Source organism: Vidua macroura, chromosome 3 (genome assembly GCF_024509145.1).
Source record: "Vidua macroura isolate BioBank_ID:100142 chromosome 3, ASM2450914v1, whole genome shotgun sequence".
NCBI lineage: Eukaryota > Metazoa > Chordata > Aves > Passeriformes > Viduidae > Vidua > Vidua macroura.
In genome coordinates this window covers 49,747,579-49,768,910 of record NC_071573.1, presented here as the reverse complement: position 1 = coordinate 49,768,910, position 21,332 = coordinate 49,747,579, and the positions used below count along the sequence as shown (strand labels likewise).

The following is a 21,332-nucleotide window of genomic DNA, read 5'->3' as shown; positions in this document are numbered from 1 at the left end:
GTAAACAGAGTAAATCACTTAGGTAAAGACCAAGGCACCCTTAATCTTACTTTCTCCAGATTAGTGAGGTACAGAAGTTGTCCTAATTTCTTTTGAAGCTGTGATTTGGCAACTGCCTTGTCATTCAGAAGTTTCACTCGATTTTGCTCTACCTATGAAAACAACATTAAATATGTGTTCAAAAGAGAAAAAAAAAAGTTAAGTTTTACAATAAGGCTTAAATTAATTTTTTTGTGAAATTCAGCTGAGTAATTTACTGGAGACAGACAGAAAACCAGCTCATGCTGGAAATTTAGGATGTGCTTCTTCCTGGGCAAAATTGATTATCTATTCCTTTCCTGTACCCAGTATGAACACAGCATCGTGAATGGGCTGAGACACAGAAGGCACACAAAATTGCTTATTTATGTTATTGGTTCTTTACAGAAATAAAATTAAATTAAAATAACCCAAATTTTTAGAAGTTTCTTTTGAAGTTCCTTCAATTTATCATCTCTTTTCTTTCAGTTGTGTATATATATATATATATATCAGAATTAACTGCTGGTTCCAAAAACAGTGTGTAAGAGACAATTATTTTCTTTATATTTCTTAGAAATTTCCACTTTTGATTTAACATGTACAAAGATAGAAACATCAAGCTGACTTTTTTTTTAGATTAATTACAGCTGATAGTGGAGAAGTTTAATATTGCAGAAAAGGCAGGCACCTGAAGGATGAAGGCCAAAGAAATGGGTGTTTCTTTTATGGCTGCATATACATACATAAATCTTAAGACTTTATTAGGCATTTGTTAAGCAAAGTGCTCCTTTTAAAAAATTGTTTTAATACAGAGATGAAATTGATTTCCTTATAGAAAGAAGCAGTTTTATCTAACTCAATCTCACAGAAAAAAAGCACAAAATGTGTCTATAGAAAATACACTTCAATTGGTGAAAAAAAAAAATTAAGAGGTTAAATCAACCCAACATTTTCGCTATCATCATAAACAGAGCCAGGGGTAGCTCAGAAATTTCAAAATACTGAAAAAAAGATTCCTCTTTGATGTGTTTATTTCTGTTTTATATAGGTATTTGTGAAAAGTATCAATACGGGTAAGGAATCAGGTCAACTTAATTTTCCACCCGGCTTGGAAAACTGGGCAATTGTAGAGAAAAGAAGTTCCTGCTGCTGAAAGGAAAGCAGTCTCTTGGAAACATGCCACTCTGTCAGAAGGCTAGCAAAAATATATTCAAGTAACAATTACAAGCTCAAGATGGCCCATGTACTTAACGCAAAAATAGGTAAGAATTCTACACTCCACCAAGCCCGTCTGAAATGAAAACAGAGACACATTATAGACATTACACATAGATTCAGATGTGGATTTTATTTTTGTAGGAGATAGGTTCCTTCAAAAAGAAACCATTCTTTCCTGCCCAGTACTCTACCTCATGTGGTTCTATAATGTGGAGCACTGGTGGATTTGGTTTTGGCTCATCAGGGTGACGCACTCTCAGTCGCTCTGTCGCCATTGCCAGTTCATCAATAGCAGACACGTGATCCCTAAGGACCATCCAATACTCATGAAGTAACTGCAAGAAAACCCCATACAAGTGAACAGCAGAACTGAATTGAGTTACACTTACGTGACTCTGCCATACAATGTAAAATGAAATGTGAGAATCTTTTTGGAGGAAGAGATAATATTTCTTAACAGCATTCAGCCACAACACAACTAATTTTAATGGAAAACAAGCAGTATAGACATCATTTTGCCTGTTCTCTTCTCCAGTCTCTCTGGATAAACAACTAGAAATAGCTGTCACTCGTTTCTTCTACAACTACTAGTATTACAATAATTAATGCAACTAAAAATTCAGAAACAAAATGCCTTGCAAAACAAAAAAAAAAACCCTACTGAATAAAAAAAGAGTTATTTCACAGAGTATCATTCTTGTAACTCAGTGTATATTAGAGTAGTACAGACAACTGAATGAATATTTCCAAGTCACAAGAGACGGAATCATAACACTGGTCTTCATTCTCATTGGCATATTAGTCCCATCTTTTGTTTCCTAATGTAAAGGCTGACATGAAAAAACGGTGCTCCTTCTTCACAAGACTGAAGGTAACCTGAATCACAGAATGGACCAGTGTTGGATTTGCTGAGTCTTGTTACATTCTGATTCAAGTAAACAGATGAACACATTTAATTATATCTTTATACTGTCTTAATAGATGCAATTACAGTGCTTCGTAATTTGATTAGTAGCCAGTATAGCTTTTAGAAACTATTAGCTCATGTATAAATAATTTAAAATAAAATCCTGTAATAAGCACTGTGGAAAAGGTTGGTAGGCAAACCCTAATTTCAGGAATACAACTTAGATGTGCTAATATTCAGCTGCAATTTGTTTATAATAAATTAAATGGATCACACATCTGTTTGATCACCATGTAATTTACCGTACCTTATATTCCTTTTTCCATGCTTCAAAGAGTTCCAGGAATACACTCCCTTCTTCGGTTAGCCTAACATCCATTCGGTGAGCTTTGGCAAAGGAAAGAAGAGCTTTCAAAGCACGCTCAGTTTCACTGGTTGCCCAGAGCCCTCTGCTTGTGGTGGGCAAACGGTCATCAACAAGCCCTTCTTGGTCTTCTATCATCTCCTCGAATATTGCCATTTGGCCTTTAACACTTCAAAACAAACCAAACACAGCACTTAGCACTGATTTTGTACTTCCATATCCATCTGTACTTATTCATCATCTATGTCAGCTTTCTTATATATGATTAAAGGATAATGCAAACCAAGCAAATATAAACAGCTGTTTTATTACCTAATCAAAAGCTTGCTTTGAACACAGTGACCTTGGTACCAATCCTCAGGCCATTCTGTCAGCCCGAAATTATCTATAGCTTTTGTAAAGGCTTACACAGATAAATCATCTTTCAGTAGTTATTAATGTCACATTCATTAAAAAATTTTCAATTCTGACTTATTATATAAGCAAGAATTACAGTTAAACTTGGATGCAAAATTTGCTGTGTATTGCACTGTGAAAGAACAGTACAGCTTCCCAGTTCTCTCCTTGACAAATAATGCTAATTTAGAAATAATCGATTCCTCCTGATTCCAGCAGTCATGAGGCAGAACTCCCACTGGTAAACACTTCTCAAAATGTTTTCTCAGTTACCTCAAGACTTTTCAATCCAATTTTGACATTGTGAGGGATATAAGAGAGAGAAGTCCGAAAGAAAGCATGCACAGAGCTGTAATCTATGTCTTTCAGTATTGCCCACTATTGTGCACTTCTCTGACACCCTGTGCTGGTGTCACCCTTCTTCCAGTTTCATCCTGTCTGAGATCTCTTCTCTCATTGTAACATTGAATGAGGGTGCTATTATACCACTTGCAGCTGGACTGCAAATAAATATTTGCACAAATAGGAATATGTGTTAAATTAGCATACTTGTATTTGCACACATGCTTTCTGAACATGCCACCACTTCATTTCAGATGCATGGTCATTTTATAGTGGCTTGAGAGAAAGCAGCATGTATTCATTCCTTGAACACCACTTCTTCAAATGAAATTTACACAGAAAATTAAACCTAGTAGAATTACTATCAAAGCCATCAGCAAGAAGCCTCTGTCATTTGGTCATAAACTTATTTCAGACAACATAAACCAATCCAACTTTCACTTTTTCTAACAGTGAGAAATTTATAAAGCTATGAACTTACCTATGCATAAAGAGCTTTGACTCATATTCTGTGAACAATTCGTCAGCTTTACAAAAGACACAGCTGCAATACAGGAAATTGAAAACAGATGCACTCAATTTCATCAGAAACCAAATTATCATAAACCCCTATTCCAACATAAAAAAGTACACAACATTCTTAAAAAAGAACAAAATAACAGTCATATGTACACTAATATAGCTGACACTAGAAGATTTTATAAAAGTAAAACCAAAGGTCATGATTCTAACAAACAGATCTGTGATATCTGTGTGCATACAGCTCCTGAGTACCTAATAAAGGCTTTATGTTATTTCAAATAAAAGAAAACTTAGTAATAGACATCTAAGGTGTATTTTCAGTTTTCAAGACCTACTTGTTAAGTGGCAGTCTAACAGGTCGCAAATGGCAGATAGTGGCAGCCTCAATAACCTGCTTTGAAGGAGGCCCTTCTAAGTTTTTCACTGCTTCTCTTACAATCTTCTGGAACTTCTTCACTTCATCCAGCTGGGTTGTGAGTAGATATTGAAGGCCTCTGCAGTCACGGAATCTGATTTAAAGAAAAAGAGAAATTACTGTACACCAAGACACAAAAGCCAAACTTGATTCAGTATTTTAGAGTAGAAGAAAAGTAGCTAAATAGCAATCTAGGACAACATACAAAGTTGGTACCACAAGCAAATGCTTATTACTACCATATGCAATGCTGTCAGAAAGCACTCCAGTGTATCCCCAGAGCTGATGCCTGGTATTTTTAGACTAGAAAGACTCTTTCCAAGACTTGAGAGGTGTGGCCAAATACTAGTAGTGAACACCAACCTGCAATATTCTGGTTCACAATGCAGATCTACTAAATAGAAACCACTGCACATACAGTCTTACTTGTATCTGCTGGCCAACAAAATGATTTTCAATGCACCTGTGCAATTCACAGCAGACACATGCACCCGTCACAAAAATACACTTCATTCAGCAAGTTAGCTTTCAAAGTTAAATTTATTAAATGGACATAACAGTAAACTATTCTCCAAAAACCTAGCTGTCTTTTGTGATTGGGGGGGTGTTGTGGTAATGAACACAAACATAAACACAAGTTAAGCACTTCATACATTGTGTTTTTACTGAGAGCAGAAGTCTGTTGCTGAAAGAAAGTGCATCGTTCCTACAAGGTCTGACATTGCTGCACAAGACTGTGGTTCTACACCATAAGGAAAGTTTGATCCAAGACATCAATTTTGTACAGTGCAGAGAGCAATGCACAGGTTTTACACTACTAAAGCTTGGCATTCAATATAACCTATTTCGGTAATGTGCATTTTAATATAACATAGACAAAGTTTGCCTAACCAGGCAGTCTGAAAATAAATGTAAATTGAAACTACAAGTCTGCTGTTAATATCATCAGTTGCCAAATAATACCAGCTTTATAAAAATCTCCCTCACTATACCATGGATTAATCATATCCAGTACTCAATTCAGAATACTTGTTGCTTCCACCACTGACCAGCAGAACTTGGTAAGACACTGTTTTAAGTTTAAGTTAAATTGAGGGAAGACCTTATTGCTTTCTATATTTATCTAACTGGAACATACAGAGACAATTGAGTCAAACTTTTGTCAAAGGCACCTGGCAAAAGAACAAGAGACAATGTATACATGATGCAACACAGGAAATATTAACTAGGTAAAATAATTTTAATGTCTTTTTTTTTCCACCAAGTGCGCCAAATACTGGAACAGGCTTCACACAGAGACTATTGAATCTCCCTCCTTGGAGATACCTAACAGGTCAAATCTCTGTGCAGCTTTACTGAATTGAACAAGCATGGGTCTGGATCTTAAAAAGGGGGTTGATTTAACCGACCTCTGGATGTCCCTTCCGAATTCATTACTCTGTAATTGAACCCAGAAAGAAGTGGTACACTGTTGTCTTGAACATGAAACCAACTTCAAATTCTTTGCTCAGAAAAACAGTGATGCTATTTTATGGCGTTACACAAGGATTTTCTGATATTGTCTGTATACTTTCCATTTAAGCAAGCCAATTTCTTTTAGAGGTTACTCAATTTTAATGTAATAAACTTTGAATTCTTCTTACTCAGCAGTTTCATGAGTACAGAAGACTGTAAAACCACAGTAGATAATGCAGAAGAACATTTCAAAGAATGCTTATCTAAGAGAAAACAGTTTTCTTTCCAAGTCTTCTACCTAGTTGTGCTTTTTCAGGGACTGGTTTTGAAACATAATTGCAGTCCAGATGCCCTGAAGCAAAAATGTCTGCTATCTAATTGCAACAGCTAGCACAAACTTGTAAGAAGACCTGAGTAGATTTAACTGCATTTAACAGCCTGTTTCAGTTATTCTCTTACTTCTCTGCCATGGAGAGTTTACTTGTCTGCTGTTTGTAGTTGCAGGTTATTTCGTTTTGTACACGTTGAACAAGCTCCTCATCGATGGCATACTGTATTGCTGTCTGGATGACATCCAACCACCAAGGAGAACCTGAATGTATCTGTATGAAAAACAAGAGATTTATCCTTTAACATTCAACAGAAAACCAATCCACTCATTGCAGCAGAGGCGTAATGATCTCTAAGCCATGGTCAAACACAGACTGACTAATTTCATGAAAAGTGGAGGATGAGCATGATTAAAAAAATATCCCATCTTCTGTTGATGTGTAAACACGTGACTAAGAAACTGTCTACATTCTCCACACCTTTAAATTCCTTTAGTAGAGTCAGATTCACAAAGGCTATCTACACAGAACAGCCACATGGAGATACTGTGATCTCAAAGTTTCTTCCTTGTCTCTCTCTCTCAAAAGCAGATGAAAAGATCATTTAATCAGAGAAAGCAAAGTTCCCTGTGAAATTAATAAAACAACACTGAAGTGACCTTGTAATTTTAACAGGTGAAAGATAAACAGCTAGAGTTCTGGATAAAAAGATGAAAATAATATTCTTTAAAAATGCCAAAAGTCAGAGGCAAAACATTTAAGAGGTACCTGCCTTTCTTTGAAGTTCCCGAATGGTTTGAAGAACTGGCTGTAAGGCCTGATGGGCTTCTGCAACTTCTGCGTTGGATTTACTCATATAATGCTGTCGGAGTTGTTCTGCCTGTAAGGAAATAAGAGTTCAAACTATGCACAAATCATATTTGTGAGGAATACTGCAAACATAAAAACTCCCCAACTACCATAGTGCTTTTAAATAGTTACCTATGTGCTACCCACTTTCATTTGTAAGCAATATTTAGCAATATTTTTTTCTTCCTCTAGAATCCAGCATTTATTAGTAAGCCACAAAAAACATGTGAGAAGACAAATTACTATAAAGATGCTAACTGTACAACTTTGCTTTTGGGTAAGCCCAAACAACACAATAGGAATACAATGCATTACAAAGGAACTGGAATATAACCCAGTATTCTTACTTGTCTGTGTTGAATAAGCAAACAATAAAAAGATCCAAGAACAGTCTGAGACCAGCACAATTGAACTTACTTACATATAAAACTTACTCATAAAATAACAAGAAAGGCTTAAATTTCATTACATCATCAGTTATAATTTTTTTCAGATAAATTCTAACAGTGAAACCCTGCTTGGCATCTAAGTGCCACCAGTGTAAAAGCAGTGCCAGTTTATTTTGTATTTTAGAAACTGATGAACAAACAACTTAGGTGTATCTTACACCATTACATACTGATTTCACTACATACATTTATTTTATGCATTTTAGTGTATGTTTAAGTCTTTTTGTGTCTGCTACTACTAAGATAGCATATTGTTGTTACGGAGCCCAGTTTACCTGGAGTGGACAGGAGTTGCAAAAGGTAGCTATGAAAAACCACCTCAGCATCACATTTATAAACAAAACAAATTTTCTAACAGCTTTCTTTATAATCATGCCAGGATAATGTGGTATTTAAAAAACGCTAGAATTACAGGTCAATAAAAAGCAGGCAGTACTTCTGTAGAACTTCTATAAGTCAGGTACAAACTTTATTTATTTAGGAGAGCAAGGCTCATTAAAACAAAAAAACCTGCCATGCTTACATAGAATTTGCATAAAAATGATAAAATATCAGAAGATAGCCAAATAGTAAGACAGATACTCATCACCAGCATAAAACAGGAGAGGCTGGAAGAACAGGGCCTGTGCAACTTGAAGGAGAGAAGCTTAGAGATTATTAAAGAACAGCTTCCCAGCAGGCAGAAGAAAATCACCAAGATTGGGAGCCCAGGCATTTGACTGAAGTACATGGCAAGTGAATGAGGAACAATAGCCATAAATTGCAACAGGAAAAAAATTCACATAGAACCTCCCTACTATATGAAGTATATGGAACAGGCTACTCAGTTAAGTTGTGAAATCTCTTTCTTTGGAGGTTTTAAAAGGCCAGTTGGATAAAGCCCTGGGATACCTGGACAGAAATCCATGTTGACCTTGCTCTGAGGGGGAAGTTCAGCTAGAGATGTCCCAAGGTCCCTTCCAGCCCAAACAGTGACACAACAATGATGTTCTCTTGCAAATGCTGTCCTTGTGTTTACTGCAAGTAACCAGCAGGGAAGAGTAATCCCAGCTAGTTTGCCAGTTTAGGATTAAGGATATAGTTAATCTTATGCATACAGAAAGTGATATACAGTGATTTGCTCATCTGACCAAAGAAAAATAAACTTAACCTACAGAAAACTCTGACTATTTGAAGTTAAAAATGAGGAATGCTAAAGAAAAAGCGAGGAAATAAAGGACTCAGAAGAATTCAGGATGACACATTCTTTATCATTATCTTATTCTTTATCTTTACATCTATGTAAGTTATTTCCACAGGAACGTGGGGGTGGAGAAACAGCATTTTAGAGGTAAAAATTATTAAAATTTCCATAAAACAGACTCACAACAATGTCCAATATTGTACTGGACATTTCTGCTCTCATCACACAGTAAACAACTCTTGATTTTACTAAGTATAAGGAAAATGTATGTAGTTAATGCAAAAGCTATTTATTTTGAAATGAATTGTTGTTTCTTTAGTTGGAGAAAACGCTGAGGGGACAAAAAATAAAAATGTGCTTTTCAATATTTACGTGAAAACAAAATATGATTACCTCTTCTGCAAGTCTGCTATCCCGCAAAGTCGGGGGAATTCCTGGGTGCTTTGCCAACAATTCCATCAAATTATGTGTAGAATGAAGTCTCTAAATATACACAAAGTCAAGAGCAATCATGAAAAAATCCATTGCAACATCCATGCCAGGAAAAACCTGAAGAGCAATGAAAGCTTACAGCAAGAAATAAGCATGCATTTAAAATCAGTTTTGTCTTTCTCTGCTAATGGAAGAGAAAGATTCCCTCTTTGTAAGATGGAAGCATCTTATAAAGAAAAGATTCCACATTTTACTAGGATAGAAAATGAAATATTAAAAAGACCTTCTTTAACATCCCAAAAGCAAATCAGCAGGCAAGTGTGATACCAGGTCATCAGATCCTACGCCATACTCACCCTCCTAATTAAAACAGCCCCTGACTATTATGAAAAACAAATTATTTATCTCAGAGCACTTTAATTGGTAAATATCTTTTGGAATATTCTGATGAAACAATTCATTTAGCCTATCTAAAGCAAAATAAAGTGTAAGGAAAAGACCAGATCCCAAGAGCTATAATAATTTTTCAGATTTTTCATTTCTCTGAAATAAAAGATATTGAAGAACACATGAACTTTTGGTATACTTTTAGGGAAAACAAATTTGATTATTAATATAAACTCTGCTCCTCTTCTCTGGCATCACTCTTTGTTTTTCAAACCAGACCAATAATATGCTTCCTGCACAGCTCCCACAAATTCATACTAATAACCTTCACTATCATAAACCTGTGCCCTTCTCACATCCTGGATTCTCTTTATCTCTGCCCTCTCAGTCACGTAAGAGGACTGGACAGCAGTGATTTGCCATTATCCCAAAGAGCTAATCCTACACAACTAAGGCTTAACAGAAGTAAAATTTTATTTTACACTACTTTATTTTACACTAAGGCAATATTAGGCAGCATATACTTTGAGGGGAAATCAAAAACTTTATTGAATTGTACAATCCAGTAGAACAATTTAATTAACAACCTATAAGCAGCTTAAAAAGTTTATGCTAACACATCTATGCTATGGGAAAAAAGCCACCAGAAAATCACAGAGGAAAAGGAAGAATCAAAAAAGCACAACAGAGACATCAGGTGACCACATGCAACACAATCAAACAATAATTTGCTCATAGAAGCAAATAAAGAGACAGACAACTGACCACTTCTTATCTATGTGTCACTAAAATTTTAAATCTCTTATTATGCTGAAGAAAATTTTGGTTAATTAAGAACTGATAGCTCTTGAAGAGCTATAAATATGTTAGAGAACTATGACTTTTTTATCAGGAAAATATACTAATATTTTAAAATAGTATTCAAAGGGCATGAAGCCAAATGCCCAAAGAGAAAAGGCATTTCAATTCTTTCTCATGTTTTGATGCCCTTTTATCTTCTGCAGTGCAAATATTTTATTATTCTCTATCATTTGGCACGTTAATATCACTCTCAGTGCAAACCCTGCATTCTGTAATTGCAGGATGTAATATAACGCCGTTAACATGAGCAGTCACAGTCATATGCACCAGACTAGGAATTCAGTTTGTTAATCACACTGCAGAACAGCAGGTGGAGATCATACGCTGCTTCAGGGACATCAAGAAAACTCACAAGCAGGTTTTTAGAAACACAGTAGCTTTTTTTTTTTTTTGTCCAAAAAAAAAAAAAAAAGGAAACATGAAGGTCATGGGACAGATTCCTATCTAAAGATTGTGATGAAAAGATTGTTATCATTACAGCAGGCTGAAAGAGTAATTCAACATACCACTGGAATGAAGAAAAGACTGACCTTAAATTAAATCTAAAGTATTCCAGTTCATAACTATGTCACTTTACATTTCAATGCTCACTCACTTGCAAGGAATCCGTTTTGAGTTTTTCTTTGTGCTCTTCAGATGATCTTAGTACTTCTCTGTACAGCTCCGCAGCCATTGCATATTCTCCTGCATTAAGAAAGGAGTAGCAAAAACACAGACACATTGTGTTGGTTTTCAAATACACAAACACCTATAACCTTACAAGTGTTACATTACTTGTAACATACTAACATGTTCTCAAGAGAGTCTGCATATTAAGGCTCCTGTCTTCAAGCAATTCTTTCCTAGTCATTCCTCCCTGCCAAAAATTGGTAAAAGACAGAATATGATATTCTATAAAGACTAATGCAGTTTCCAAATTAAATATATTTTGTGACTGTAAAATCTGTAAACCTCTAATCTTAAAATATGTATTCATGGTTGCATAAATCCAAAAAAAAATCTCATGTTGCACTTAAATAATCTACAACTCACTGCAGTGATGCACTGCTAAATTTGCACTGCAAATGCATTTTTCACTCTTCCAGTGAAAACCATGGAAGTTGTGTCATACTTCAGAAATGCAGAAATGATTAGGTACATGCAGGGAGCATAACTACTGATGCAAGCTGCCAGCATCACAATCATTTCTCAGAAAATATTTCTCAACTGATAGAAATTTACTTAGCCAGTCTCTTAGAGACTCTTAAAACATGGAGAAGTACAGAGAAAAGAAATGCATAAAGACAGATAAGAGAGTAAAACAAAAAACATCATCCTATCTATATGGAAGTGTACCAATTTATGTCAACAAGATTTGCTGCTTCTTACATTGAAGCAGTTGCATTTTTAAGGGTGTAGTCCCGTGATATAGGATTGCAATTACTAGTAACCAGCCAAAAGCTATGCGCTGAATTTGCTAGCTAGAAGGTTGTCAGGCCTCCCTTGAATTATTCTTGACCTGCCTGAACCTTTTACTTGGCTTAGCTGTGATAGCAATTTCTGTAATTCACTAGGTGTCTATGGCTATTTTTTTGTATATTTTTAAACTTTTATTTATCTTTGTGTGGTACAAACACAGCTTTATATAGACAGCAGTAACAAGCAGTTATTCCATGTAGAATGAGATATTTACAACTACCACAATGATGTAGTGTAGGGAAATATAGGCCTAGTAACAATAGCAGAGGCAATTGACAAGTAAAGATAGAGGATGCAGTGTAGAGTACAGCCATGGGATGCTAAGAGATGGTGCACAGGCTTGGCAGTGAATAAGAAAGCCATGGCTATAAACAACTCACCGACAGTCAAAGAAATGCAGACTTAGAGCTGGACAAAACTGGTTTTAGGGGCAACAAAGAGAACAAAGAAAGAGTATGTAACATTCATAAAAGGCATTATGTACACTAAATTTGGCATTTTCATGGAGCTGCAGACCAATGAAGAAAGATGCAAACATGCTAGCAAACATAAAAATGACCCTCATTGGATCCTTGTGTGAGGAAGAAACCATCAACACAAACATCTTATTCCTCCCAATGAAGGTAGTGACAACTGGCAATTGTACTGCCACCACATCTATGAAATCACTGACCTCAGAGTATGGATGGGCCTAAGCAGAAAAATGAGCAGAAAAGCAGGACAAGTAGAAACAAGTAAATGTGATTGTTACTTCTTTCTTTGCCTGTAGCAATTAAATTTGGACTAATAATAATTAGACCTATAAGTTTTCAATTATACTAAGGCTAAATTCATGGCCTCACTTTTATGTAAGGTGTGCTTCCCCCTTCCTGATAAAGAAGACTGAGTGTAAGAGTAATACTAGGGGAGGAGTTACAGACCAGAACTCTGCCTCTTTTGTCCTGCTTTTGTTTCTCATCAGATGAAATTTTTATCAATCTGGTTTACAAAATAGGCCAAACATAATTTTGCTACTAGTGTATTTTAGAAGCATTACATCAGAATGTAACTCTTTCTAAGCACATAACTCTATCAGAAACACTTATCTCCAAGCTGCAGTTGTAACGAAGTATTTCAAACCTACTGATTACAGATAAAAATCTGAATATAGTCTTTCTGTGAGGCAGGTAAGAGAAAAGGCAGTTTGCCTGTTCTTGTCAAAGGAAGACTTTGACATGAGCTGGAAAAATTCAAACAGCATGTCAACTTTAGAACTTGGAAAAGTGTTATTTTTACAGATTCATAATGGAGTAATTTTAATTTCTTTTTATTTTGTGGGCCACTCAAGATTCATATAATTATTTTTGTTTCTCATTCAAAGCTTTTTTTGCCTTATAATTCAGACAAAATTGACATTGACAGAGCCGTCTAGAAGGAGCAGGAAAAGGAATCTTAGCATAGCAGTTTGCATGGCTGGGGGCACAAGGGAAGCCCAGAAAGCAGTACTGATAAAACAAAAGCAGGTTAAGTACAATTACACAAGTATGACTTCTTTTAACCTCCCAGTACACAGAGATGGAGCATATTCTTTACTCCTATACTGGTCTTACCTTTAATGATATGGATACCAGCTAAGCCATTAAGAGCACACACCAACTGTCGGTGAGCTTCTTCACACTCTGTTCGACATTTCTTTTGCAGAGATGCCAACAGTTCCTCCATGGTCATGGTGCTGAAAAGGAGACCAAAATTTGAAACAAAATCACAGTACCAGAAAAGTAAGAGGGTCATGCTGAGCAGCATAGCAGATCATTACATCCATCCAACATATTGCAAATGTTTTTTTGAGATTTCTGTACTTATTAAAAAAACCCTCTAGCTGTCAGATTTTCTTCCCGCTAGAGCTTTAGCCTAACTTGAGTGTGTCCAGAGGTTGCCATCTCCTGGAACACCAAAAAATAAGGAGCAAGTAGAAAACTTGAACTTGGTAAAATAATCCTTCATGGGGCAAAATATTGTTCTCCTTCTGTTAGTGGTGAACTGCAAACAAGCAAAATACACCTCATTTTGTCAAAAGCTGTTCAGATGAAAACAGCTATGACAGACTACACTTCCACCCTCTGCTACCAATCCAAACACAAAACACATGAAGTGTCAATGTAAAGAAGAAAATGTGTGAAATGAGAACAAAGAAGACTAGCAAAAATCATTCTAAACTTCCTTTTCTGCATTTGTCATATCTGCAAATTATGAGAGGAATTTTACTGGAAGAGAATTAGCTTCACGTAAAAATACCAGAAATGAAGAGAAAAGAGAGAAGCAGGAACAGAAATTATGAGGATGCAAGAAGGAAGCTTGAAGGATACCCTGGAGTAAAGCCATAGGTTAAAGAATCAGAGGACTGATATGAAGAGACAGGAGAGTAAACAATAGCAACAGCCTACAGCAGCTGACCTGAGGCTGCTTCTAATACCAATTGCTGCTGTTAGACCGGACGCCACCCCCCTCGCTGTAACCCTGCTCCTCAGCCTCACTCACCTTTAGGAGAAGCATTTACTACTTAGTGTTCAACACTGTGGAACAGAGTACTGAACTCTTGCACAGACTGGGCTCAAATTATGGAAGGATACCCTTGTCTAGGCCTTTATTTTACTTTCCCTGCAACATTGTTCCAGTTGCAGAAACTGATTCTTGGTTTTATAGTACAGTGTTCCACCAGAGTCAGCTTTAAATCAATATAATCACTATTTATAATTGCTGAATTCTGAAAAGGCAATGGTAAATACACATGACATATGCTGATACTTCCACCACTGCTACTTACCTTTTATTTTCAAAACCATCAGCAGTTCCAAGAAATATTGCAACAGCAGAAGGATTTACATATAAAATATGCAATTTGATACACAGCCTGAGACTACCAATTAAGGCAAGAAGAAGGGGTTTTTCCTCAGTTAAACTAGGAGAGCTTTTTTTTTTTCCTTAGTAGATCTCATTTACTGCCTTCACTACACAGGTGGGGAAAAAAAATCATCTATCATAGAACAAAATATGCTCCAAACTCAGGTTTTTATTCCAGGCCCATGTCTCTTTTCTATATGCTCCAGCATCAACTTTCTTATTTCAGTAAATTTCTCTTATTCATCAAAGGTCCTAGCAGAGAATTTCTTCATTATTCTCCTACACATAACCAAAGACAGGAACCAAATCTTCTCTCTATTCTGGGAATGTCCACTGCTGCAGTCAAGTTTGGTTCACAAAAAAGGTATATAAACAGTGCTGGAATTGACTTTTCTTTGTACATTTTAAGAAAGATTTTATTTCCATTGCTGGTTTTTCCATCAATTACTATGCAGCTGTCACTGTGCAACCATTCCACCAAAATCAACACAGTACAAAGCTGTTCCCACCATACTCTGCTCAGTTTACATATATTTCATTTATACTACACTGGCTCATTTTAATGCAAATAATCTTGTATGATGGGTGGGAATATTGATTTCTCCTATGTTTGAGTCCTTGCTTCCACATTAGCAGACTGCCACAGTAAGGGCGACAGCACAGCATCTAACTATTCATCTCTGCTCAAGTAGATGCAAAGTCAGCTTCAGTTGCTTAGGCACTGCAGGTGCCCTGTATAACAAAGAGCAAGGAGGACATAAAACTTTGAACAAGAACTGAAGGAGACTGAATAGAATGGATGGACTAGGAAACAGTAGCAATAACATTGGCAGTGCTAAAAGTTGAAGTTCTTCCCTACCTGTAGCTTTAAAAAGAAACACAGACACCACTCTGAGAGGCTGTAATTGAAACAGCTTGTTCTTTCACAGCCTCCTTCTAACTGACTGAAAAGGTACCAGCTACATTTCTCAATAGGACTGGCAACATGCTTTTTTTTTTTTTGGTCTAACAAAAGCTGAGACCGAATTGGTACTTGCAGAGCACTTGTGGGGGAAGATGATCTTGAAAGCATGCAAATAAAAGAGCATTTGAACAGCTTTCAAATTTGGATCTATATTTACAAATTCTGCAACCTCATGTTAACATTTTCTTTGAACTAAGAATTATTCCATTCTGTTGATTCAGTTCTTTCACTGCCCTCATTTATGAATGTGAGTTTTCTACAAGACAAAAAACAAACAAAAAAAAAAAGCAGCGAGCTTATTTTAAAACAAAAAAAGAATCTGATTTTTTTAACACTCAATCTGTTATCTGCAACACCCTAGTCATAGTAAGGTTAGAATGCCACTGGAGAATCAGATGCCTTCAGTACTATGTTCTTTAACACAAGAATTACACTAATGACCCCACTGTGCCGTGTTCAGTTACTGAGGTCAGATTACCTTGGTGTGCCATAGTCACACATTGAACTAAAGAAGTTTAAATTAGGTTTATTTGAGGACTGTACAAGAACTTGCACTGCTGGAGACAATCAGAGTTTTGCTTTGGATAAAGTAGGCTATTTAAGAAATGACAGAAATTTCACTACCTTTTCTGTAGTGGCAAGAACTCTCCCCGAACAGCTTGTGGGTGACAGCAGGCCTGCCTCAGCCGTAGCAGTGGGTATAGAATAGAAGTCACAGTCCTTCTATCTAGGCTGCTAAGCTTAAGAGTCCAGTCTGAAATCTTCCTGAGTTTTGCCAATGCATCCTGGCAGCACACCTCATGCTGGCGATGATAGAAGTGTCTCTCCACAGGAGAGAACTGAAGCCAGTGTATATTTTCTGTCTGAGGGGGGATTTGAATCTGAAATTAAAAAAGAAAATAAGTAATTTACAAATAAAACTATTGATAAATGATGGTCAGGAATTCTAAAACTCAAAACTTTGATTTACTTGGTCAAGCACATCCTTCTTTGCTGATCTCCACATTATCTTCGCAATTAGACTGTAGAGAGGTTGGGGATTTTTCCTACAGTAAGGTCGATATAGTAGTTGGTCCCACCAATGCTTGACCCAGTAAGGATCAACTCCAAGAAAAAGGACTAATCCATACAAATCTGCCAAGAAAAGAAAGTGTTTCTGTTTTAATACTTTGCAATATGTCTTTTAAAAATTAACTGTCATACAAAGCCTATGAGGCAAAAACCATCTCCATGCTGGCCTTTATCTTTTGCACTTGTTTTCCAGTCTCTCCCTTAGCAAAATATTTAATTTGAGGCAGGGGACTGGGTGGTGGAAGGTGGGCATTCTCTCCTTTAGCTCATTTTTTATTTCCACACAACTTGAGAGAATACAGCTGTTTGTAAGACACTTTCCTAATTTCAAGCTTAGCAGAAGGGAGCAAAGAATTTAAGCCTATTCAGAGCAGAGACAAGAGGCAAAAATTACATGATTGCATATGGTTAACTGGGTTTGCCAGGTTTTTCTAAACCAATATTGCTCAGCATCATTGCTTCAGAGCCTGCTGTGCACCAACTGTCTGCTGCCCACAATACTAGAAGGGGCTGCAATTCAGAAGAATTTTCACTTCTCTACTAATGCATAAGAAATTAACAAAAGACACTTCAATTGTTTTCTTGCTAATTGAGAGAATACATCTTGCTAATTCTGCCTAATTCAGAAACCTATCACTTTTTGGAATGAAATTTAAGGACATATTGACTTTAAACTTCTGTCTAAATCTTATTGGAAAAATACAGAAGCACACATTTAAATGCTTCACATGGATACTGCAGAAACAGAGATATGTGATGATATCTGAGAGTTCTTGAAAATCTGGTGGCTACATTCCTTATTCTCTTAGCTTTATTGTAATTCAGTATTCAGCTGAAAGCATTGAGACATTCACCAAATACATCATAGACCAGAGGAAGAAAAATCCTGGGAATCATTTCTGTGCAAGAAGCAATTGTTTACCCAGAGGTCATATCTCACTACATTACTAAAAATGCGGGTGTTGGAGTAGTGGTTGCTGCTACCTAAAATCTGTCCCCCACAAGCCTCTCCTGTGGAAAAGCAAGTTGAGATAACCTTTAGGCAACACAGTCAGACCCTCACTCAACACTCACCACAGCTGGCTCAGAGATAGAGGCAAGAAAGGCTCTTTTTGCAGGGTTTTATTCCCGCGGAGGATATCACATGTGGCTGAAGGGAAGACTGCGAGGTAAAAAGAGGCCGACCACGTGGAGGAGACAGCTTAAGAAGGGGTGGGGGGCGGAGCTAAGGGCTGGGCAGGGGGGTTTGGTCTCCAGGGAAAGGAGGGTGGCCACCAGGGATACCAATCCAGTGAGAGGACAGAGAAAGGAGAAACCAGGGGAAGTTATACAGGGGAAGTTGCAGCACAGAAGCCCAAATGGGAGACTGATTTTCTCCCCAGGAGGACTGACTCTATAGTGAGTAGTTACTGCTGTTGCCAGGGCCAAGGACTTAGGAACTGACCGAGGTGGGAGAGTTCAAGGGATGCTACACATTACAGCAGCAGTGGCACAAATTGAAATGAGTCAGCAGTTTTCATCCCCAACGTAATGGGGGCTGCCTTAGAGTCTGTCAACATGTATTATGAACTGTATGACATTTCAGATATGTATTAAACCAACACTATCACACATAGGGCCTTGAAGGAGTTCAACACAACACTAAAATCAATCACTTCTTTCTACAGATTTGCTTTATTAATAATGTATTCTCACAACTACTATATGTATTTATAAATTTAACTCAAAATTCCATTATTAATTAATCTAAAATATTGATTTTTACAATTTAGTATCCAAACAACAGTCCACAAATGCTTACACTGATTTATCCACTTTCAAATGCATTGCCCCAATGTGTACTTTATATTTCAAAATCCATCAGAGAACACAGGGAGATCAAGCAGTTAGTCAGCTCCCTTTCTTTTATTCTATCTCTGTCTGAAGGCTGTCTATAGCAACTCAGCACCACACAAAAAAAGACAAGATAAATGTCACCTGCTGTCAGAATCACACCCAGATTGGGGTGACTCCGGGTGGTGGTACAGTCTCTCCTCCAACCCATGCCTTCAAAGAAAGACTCAGTAGTCTTCAGTCATCTGGTCTCAAGGCAGTTTATTGCATGTTATCTCAAGGCACACAGACTTCCTGACATTCTCCCTGACTCCTTCTCCCTCTGCCTTCGTCTCCGTCTCCCCCGCCCAAGGGGCTGGTGCCATCTTTTATATCACACATTACGTATTAAATGTTTATAGTTTTTCCCCAATGCCTATTACCTATATTGAACAGTGGCTTTCTACTCTAAACCAATATGTGAGTGCCAACATCACCAAGAACATGGGGAATAGAAAGGAGAAAGAAGGAGGACAGGGCACGCCCAAATCCCTCCATCTTAGAACCTCTGACCCCCACGTACAAAACTCAGACCCCTCTGTACAAGGCCTAAAACCCCCCTGTACAGCACTCAAAAATCCTACCTTTTACTTTGTGATTACTTCTATTATAATATCTAAACTTTTGTGATTTCTTGTTCTTCCAGCAAAGTTGGTAAAATTGTTCCATGGGTCAAACTCAAAACCACAGGGGTTTCTGGCTGCCTGCCACGGTCTCAGAGGCTTCTGCCCTGGATCCGGAACATCCAAGAGTGTCTGAGGGACACCTTGGGTTCCGACAACCTGCTAACATACAGCTAGCTACTACACACATCTCAATTCATTAAGTCCTTACATAAGGACTGGAGACAGTTTCATAAGCTTTAGCACAACTTTTAGAATTTATATTCACGGCAGTGGATGCCCACGGTAGTTCATACAGAGCTATGCAAAAAGCAAATACAGCTTTGCTTGCTGTATGACAGGTCACAGGATTCTGTAACCAGAGCAGACTATCTGCTATAAGAGAAGGGTTAATATTTATCCACTCCACAAAGTGAAAACTGAAGAACACACTTGAGTCAGCTATTAAGACATACAGCTTCTCTGCTCCCCAAAGTACTTGTCTAACTCAGGGAGACAAAAAGACTTCAGCTCTTTGATTTTTATATTGATACATGTATTGATGGCTTTATTATCATACTTAAAGTTTATGGCTTACAAAGTTAGAGTAACCTAGTGAATTCAGGACAAAACTAGCAGACATTTTAACTGTTTCAAAGCCCCACCTAGTTATCAGCATAAGGAAAGCCCACAGATTACACCACTACATAAAATCTCACCTTCTAATCCTCGCTGCACAGGAGTGCCACTGACACACCAGCGATTGATTCCGCTTAAACGGAGTGCCATTTCAGCAGCCTAATGAAAGGACATAGAGCCAATGGTAGGAAAGGAAAAACAGTGGAACACAGTCTGACATGTGGATTTTATTTTTGAGAAGTTTGAACACCATTTCAGAATATACCCTTAGACCTAGAAGAAGCATTGGTGCAATGTATTATAAAAACATATATAAAATTTTGGATCTTTTTAGAAGGTAATTGGAAGCTGATAAAAGCCATGTCCTCTTCCAAGTAATCACGTGCAAGTAAGGGTTCAAAGAAGGCAAATAAATAGCAAAATAAACTGTATGTTAAAAAAAATTTCAACATTAAAGCCTGTAAGGCATTATATAAGTAGCATTTTTGTCTTCCTGTCTTGGCTAAAAGACTGGACAAAGACTAATTGAAATAATCCCCCCTGCAGCAGACTGTATCGCTTGAGTTTGCAGACAGACTCCTGACTATTTTAGCTTCTAGACCCAAAGGACATATCTATGCCTCTGAAACACATCATTGAACAATGCTAGTGTCTTGTTTGAAACTATCAAACACCATATACAACATGATGACCTAGTTCTTTAAACTGTCAGTATAGATTATGTTAAGTATTTTTTTAGCTAGATATACCTCACAATCTGCCCAAGTTCCAAGAGGAGAACCATTTAATAGTAAGTATCTTCAACAGAAAGTTCAGTTCTGAAGAACATGGGACAAGGACAAATTACATGAGTGTACTCTGAACATTAAGAGAGGGGAAGGAAAGACTATTATTTACAATAAACTTGTCCAAACATTTTTAAGTTAAATGAATGCATGACCAGGAATGTCATACCTTTGCAGTGGTGCATTCAACCATTTGTGCTTCATCGAGGCAGATCCTCCACCACTCCACTGCCACCAAGGGGCTGGGGATGGCCATGTAGCGCTTCTGGTTCCTGAAGCGGCGCCCGTCCTCGCTGTTGCTGTGGGGAATGTCTACATAGTTCAGTTCAGTGCGCAGGACGTCGTAGGTGGTGATAACCACCTCCTGCTCTGCCAGCATGTGTGGCTGCAAAAAGCCATGCTTCTTCACACCTTGATACACCTACAGGGATTTACAGTCAACAGCACAATAGCAAAGAAGGGAGGTAAGAGACACTTTGATAAAAATGCCAAAACATCAGTACAGCTTAAGATGTGCAAGCTTTTAACAGTGTTGCTCATATAAGAAGAAACTGTTCATAAAATCTGTATTCATATAATAGTATGGTGGGAAATTAATCTAAGTATCCTAATAATAACTACAGTAGTCAGGAATGCAAAATCTGTCTAACTTTTTATGACTTCGCAAAACATTTATTTCCTCATTTGAAGGAGAGAGGACTTCATTATTTTCTACAACAGTTATTTGTTGTAACAGTTGTTTGAAGATTAAGTATTCTGCAATGTTGTATGGAACAACATTATGCAAGTCAATGTTACATGTTCAGTCTTCTCCTCTCCTTTACTGTAGATGCACTACCTTTCTCCTGAAAACTTTACTCACTGAAATTTAATGATTGGGCAAAGACAGAAATATGCATCAAAATATATAAAAACTAGAAATAACATTCTG

The 21,332-nt window shown here is 37.2% G+C and overlaps 1 protein-coding gene across 2 annotated transcripts in view; it reads right to left on the bottom strand.

Annotated features, from left to right (window-relative positions):
* The window catches only part of SHPRH (SNF2 histone linker PHD RING helicase), a 49,835-nt gene that overhangs the window by 11,933 nt on the left and 16,570 nt on the right, over window positions 1-21,332 (bottom strand). For both annotated transcript variants that reach the window (XM_053973758.1, XM_053973757.1), the window contains 14 exons: window positions 20,571-20,822; window positions 19,697-19,775; window positions 16,403-16,566; window positions 16,057-16,313; window positions 13,178-13,299; window positions 10,726-10,814; window positions 8,844-8,933; window positions 6,742-6,849; window positions 6,100-6,242; window positions 4,106-4,279; window positions 3,730-3,792; window positions 2,454-2,679; window positions 1,431-1,574; window positions 51-152 (listed from right to left, as the gene is read on the bottom strand). In XM_053973758.1, coding sequence (XP_053829733.1) covers window positions 51-152; window positions 1,431-1,574; window positions 2,454-2,679; window positions 3,730-3,792; window positions 4,106-4,279; window positions 6,100-6,242; window positions 6,742-6,849; window positions 8,844-8,933; window positions 10,726-10,814; window positions 13,178-13,299; window positions 16,057-16,313; window positions 16,403-16,566; window positions 19,697-19,775; window positions 20,571-20,822 — 2,013 coding nt within the window. The remainder of the gene's footprint in view (window positions 1-50; window positions 153-1,430; window positions 1,575-2,453; window positions 2,680-3,729; window positions 3,793-4,105; window positions 4,280-6,099; window positions 6,243-6,741; window positions 6,850-8,843; window positions 8,934-10,725; window positions 10,815-13,177; window positions 13,300-16,056; window positions 16,314-16,402; window positions 16,567-19,696; window positions 19,776-20,570; window positions 20,823-21,332) is intronic.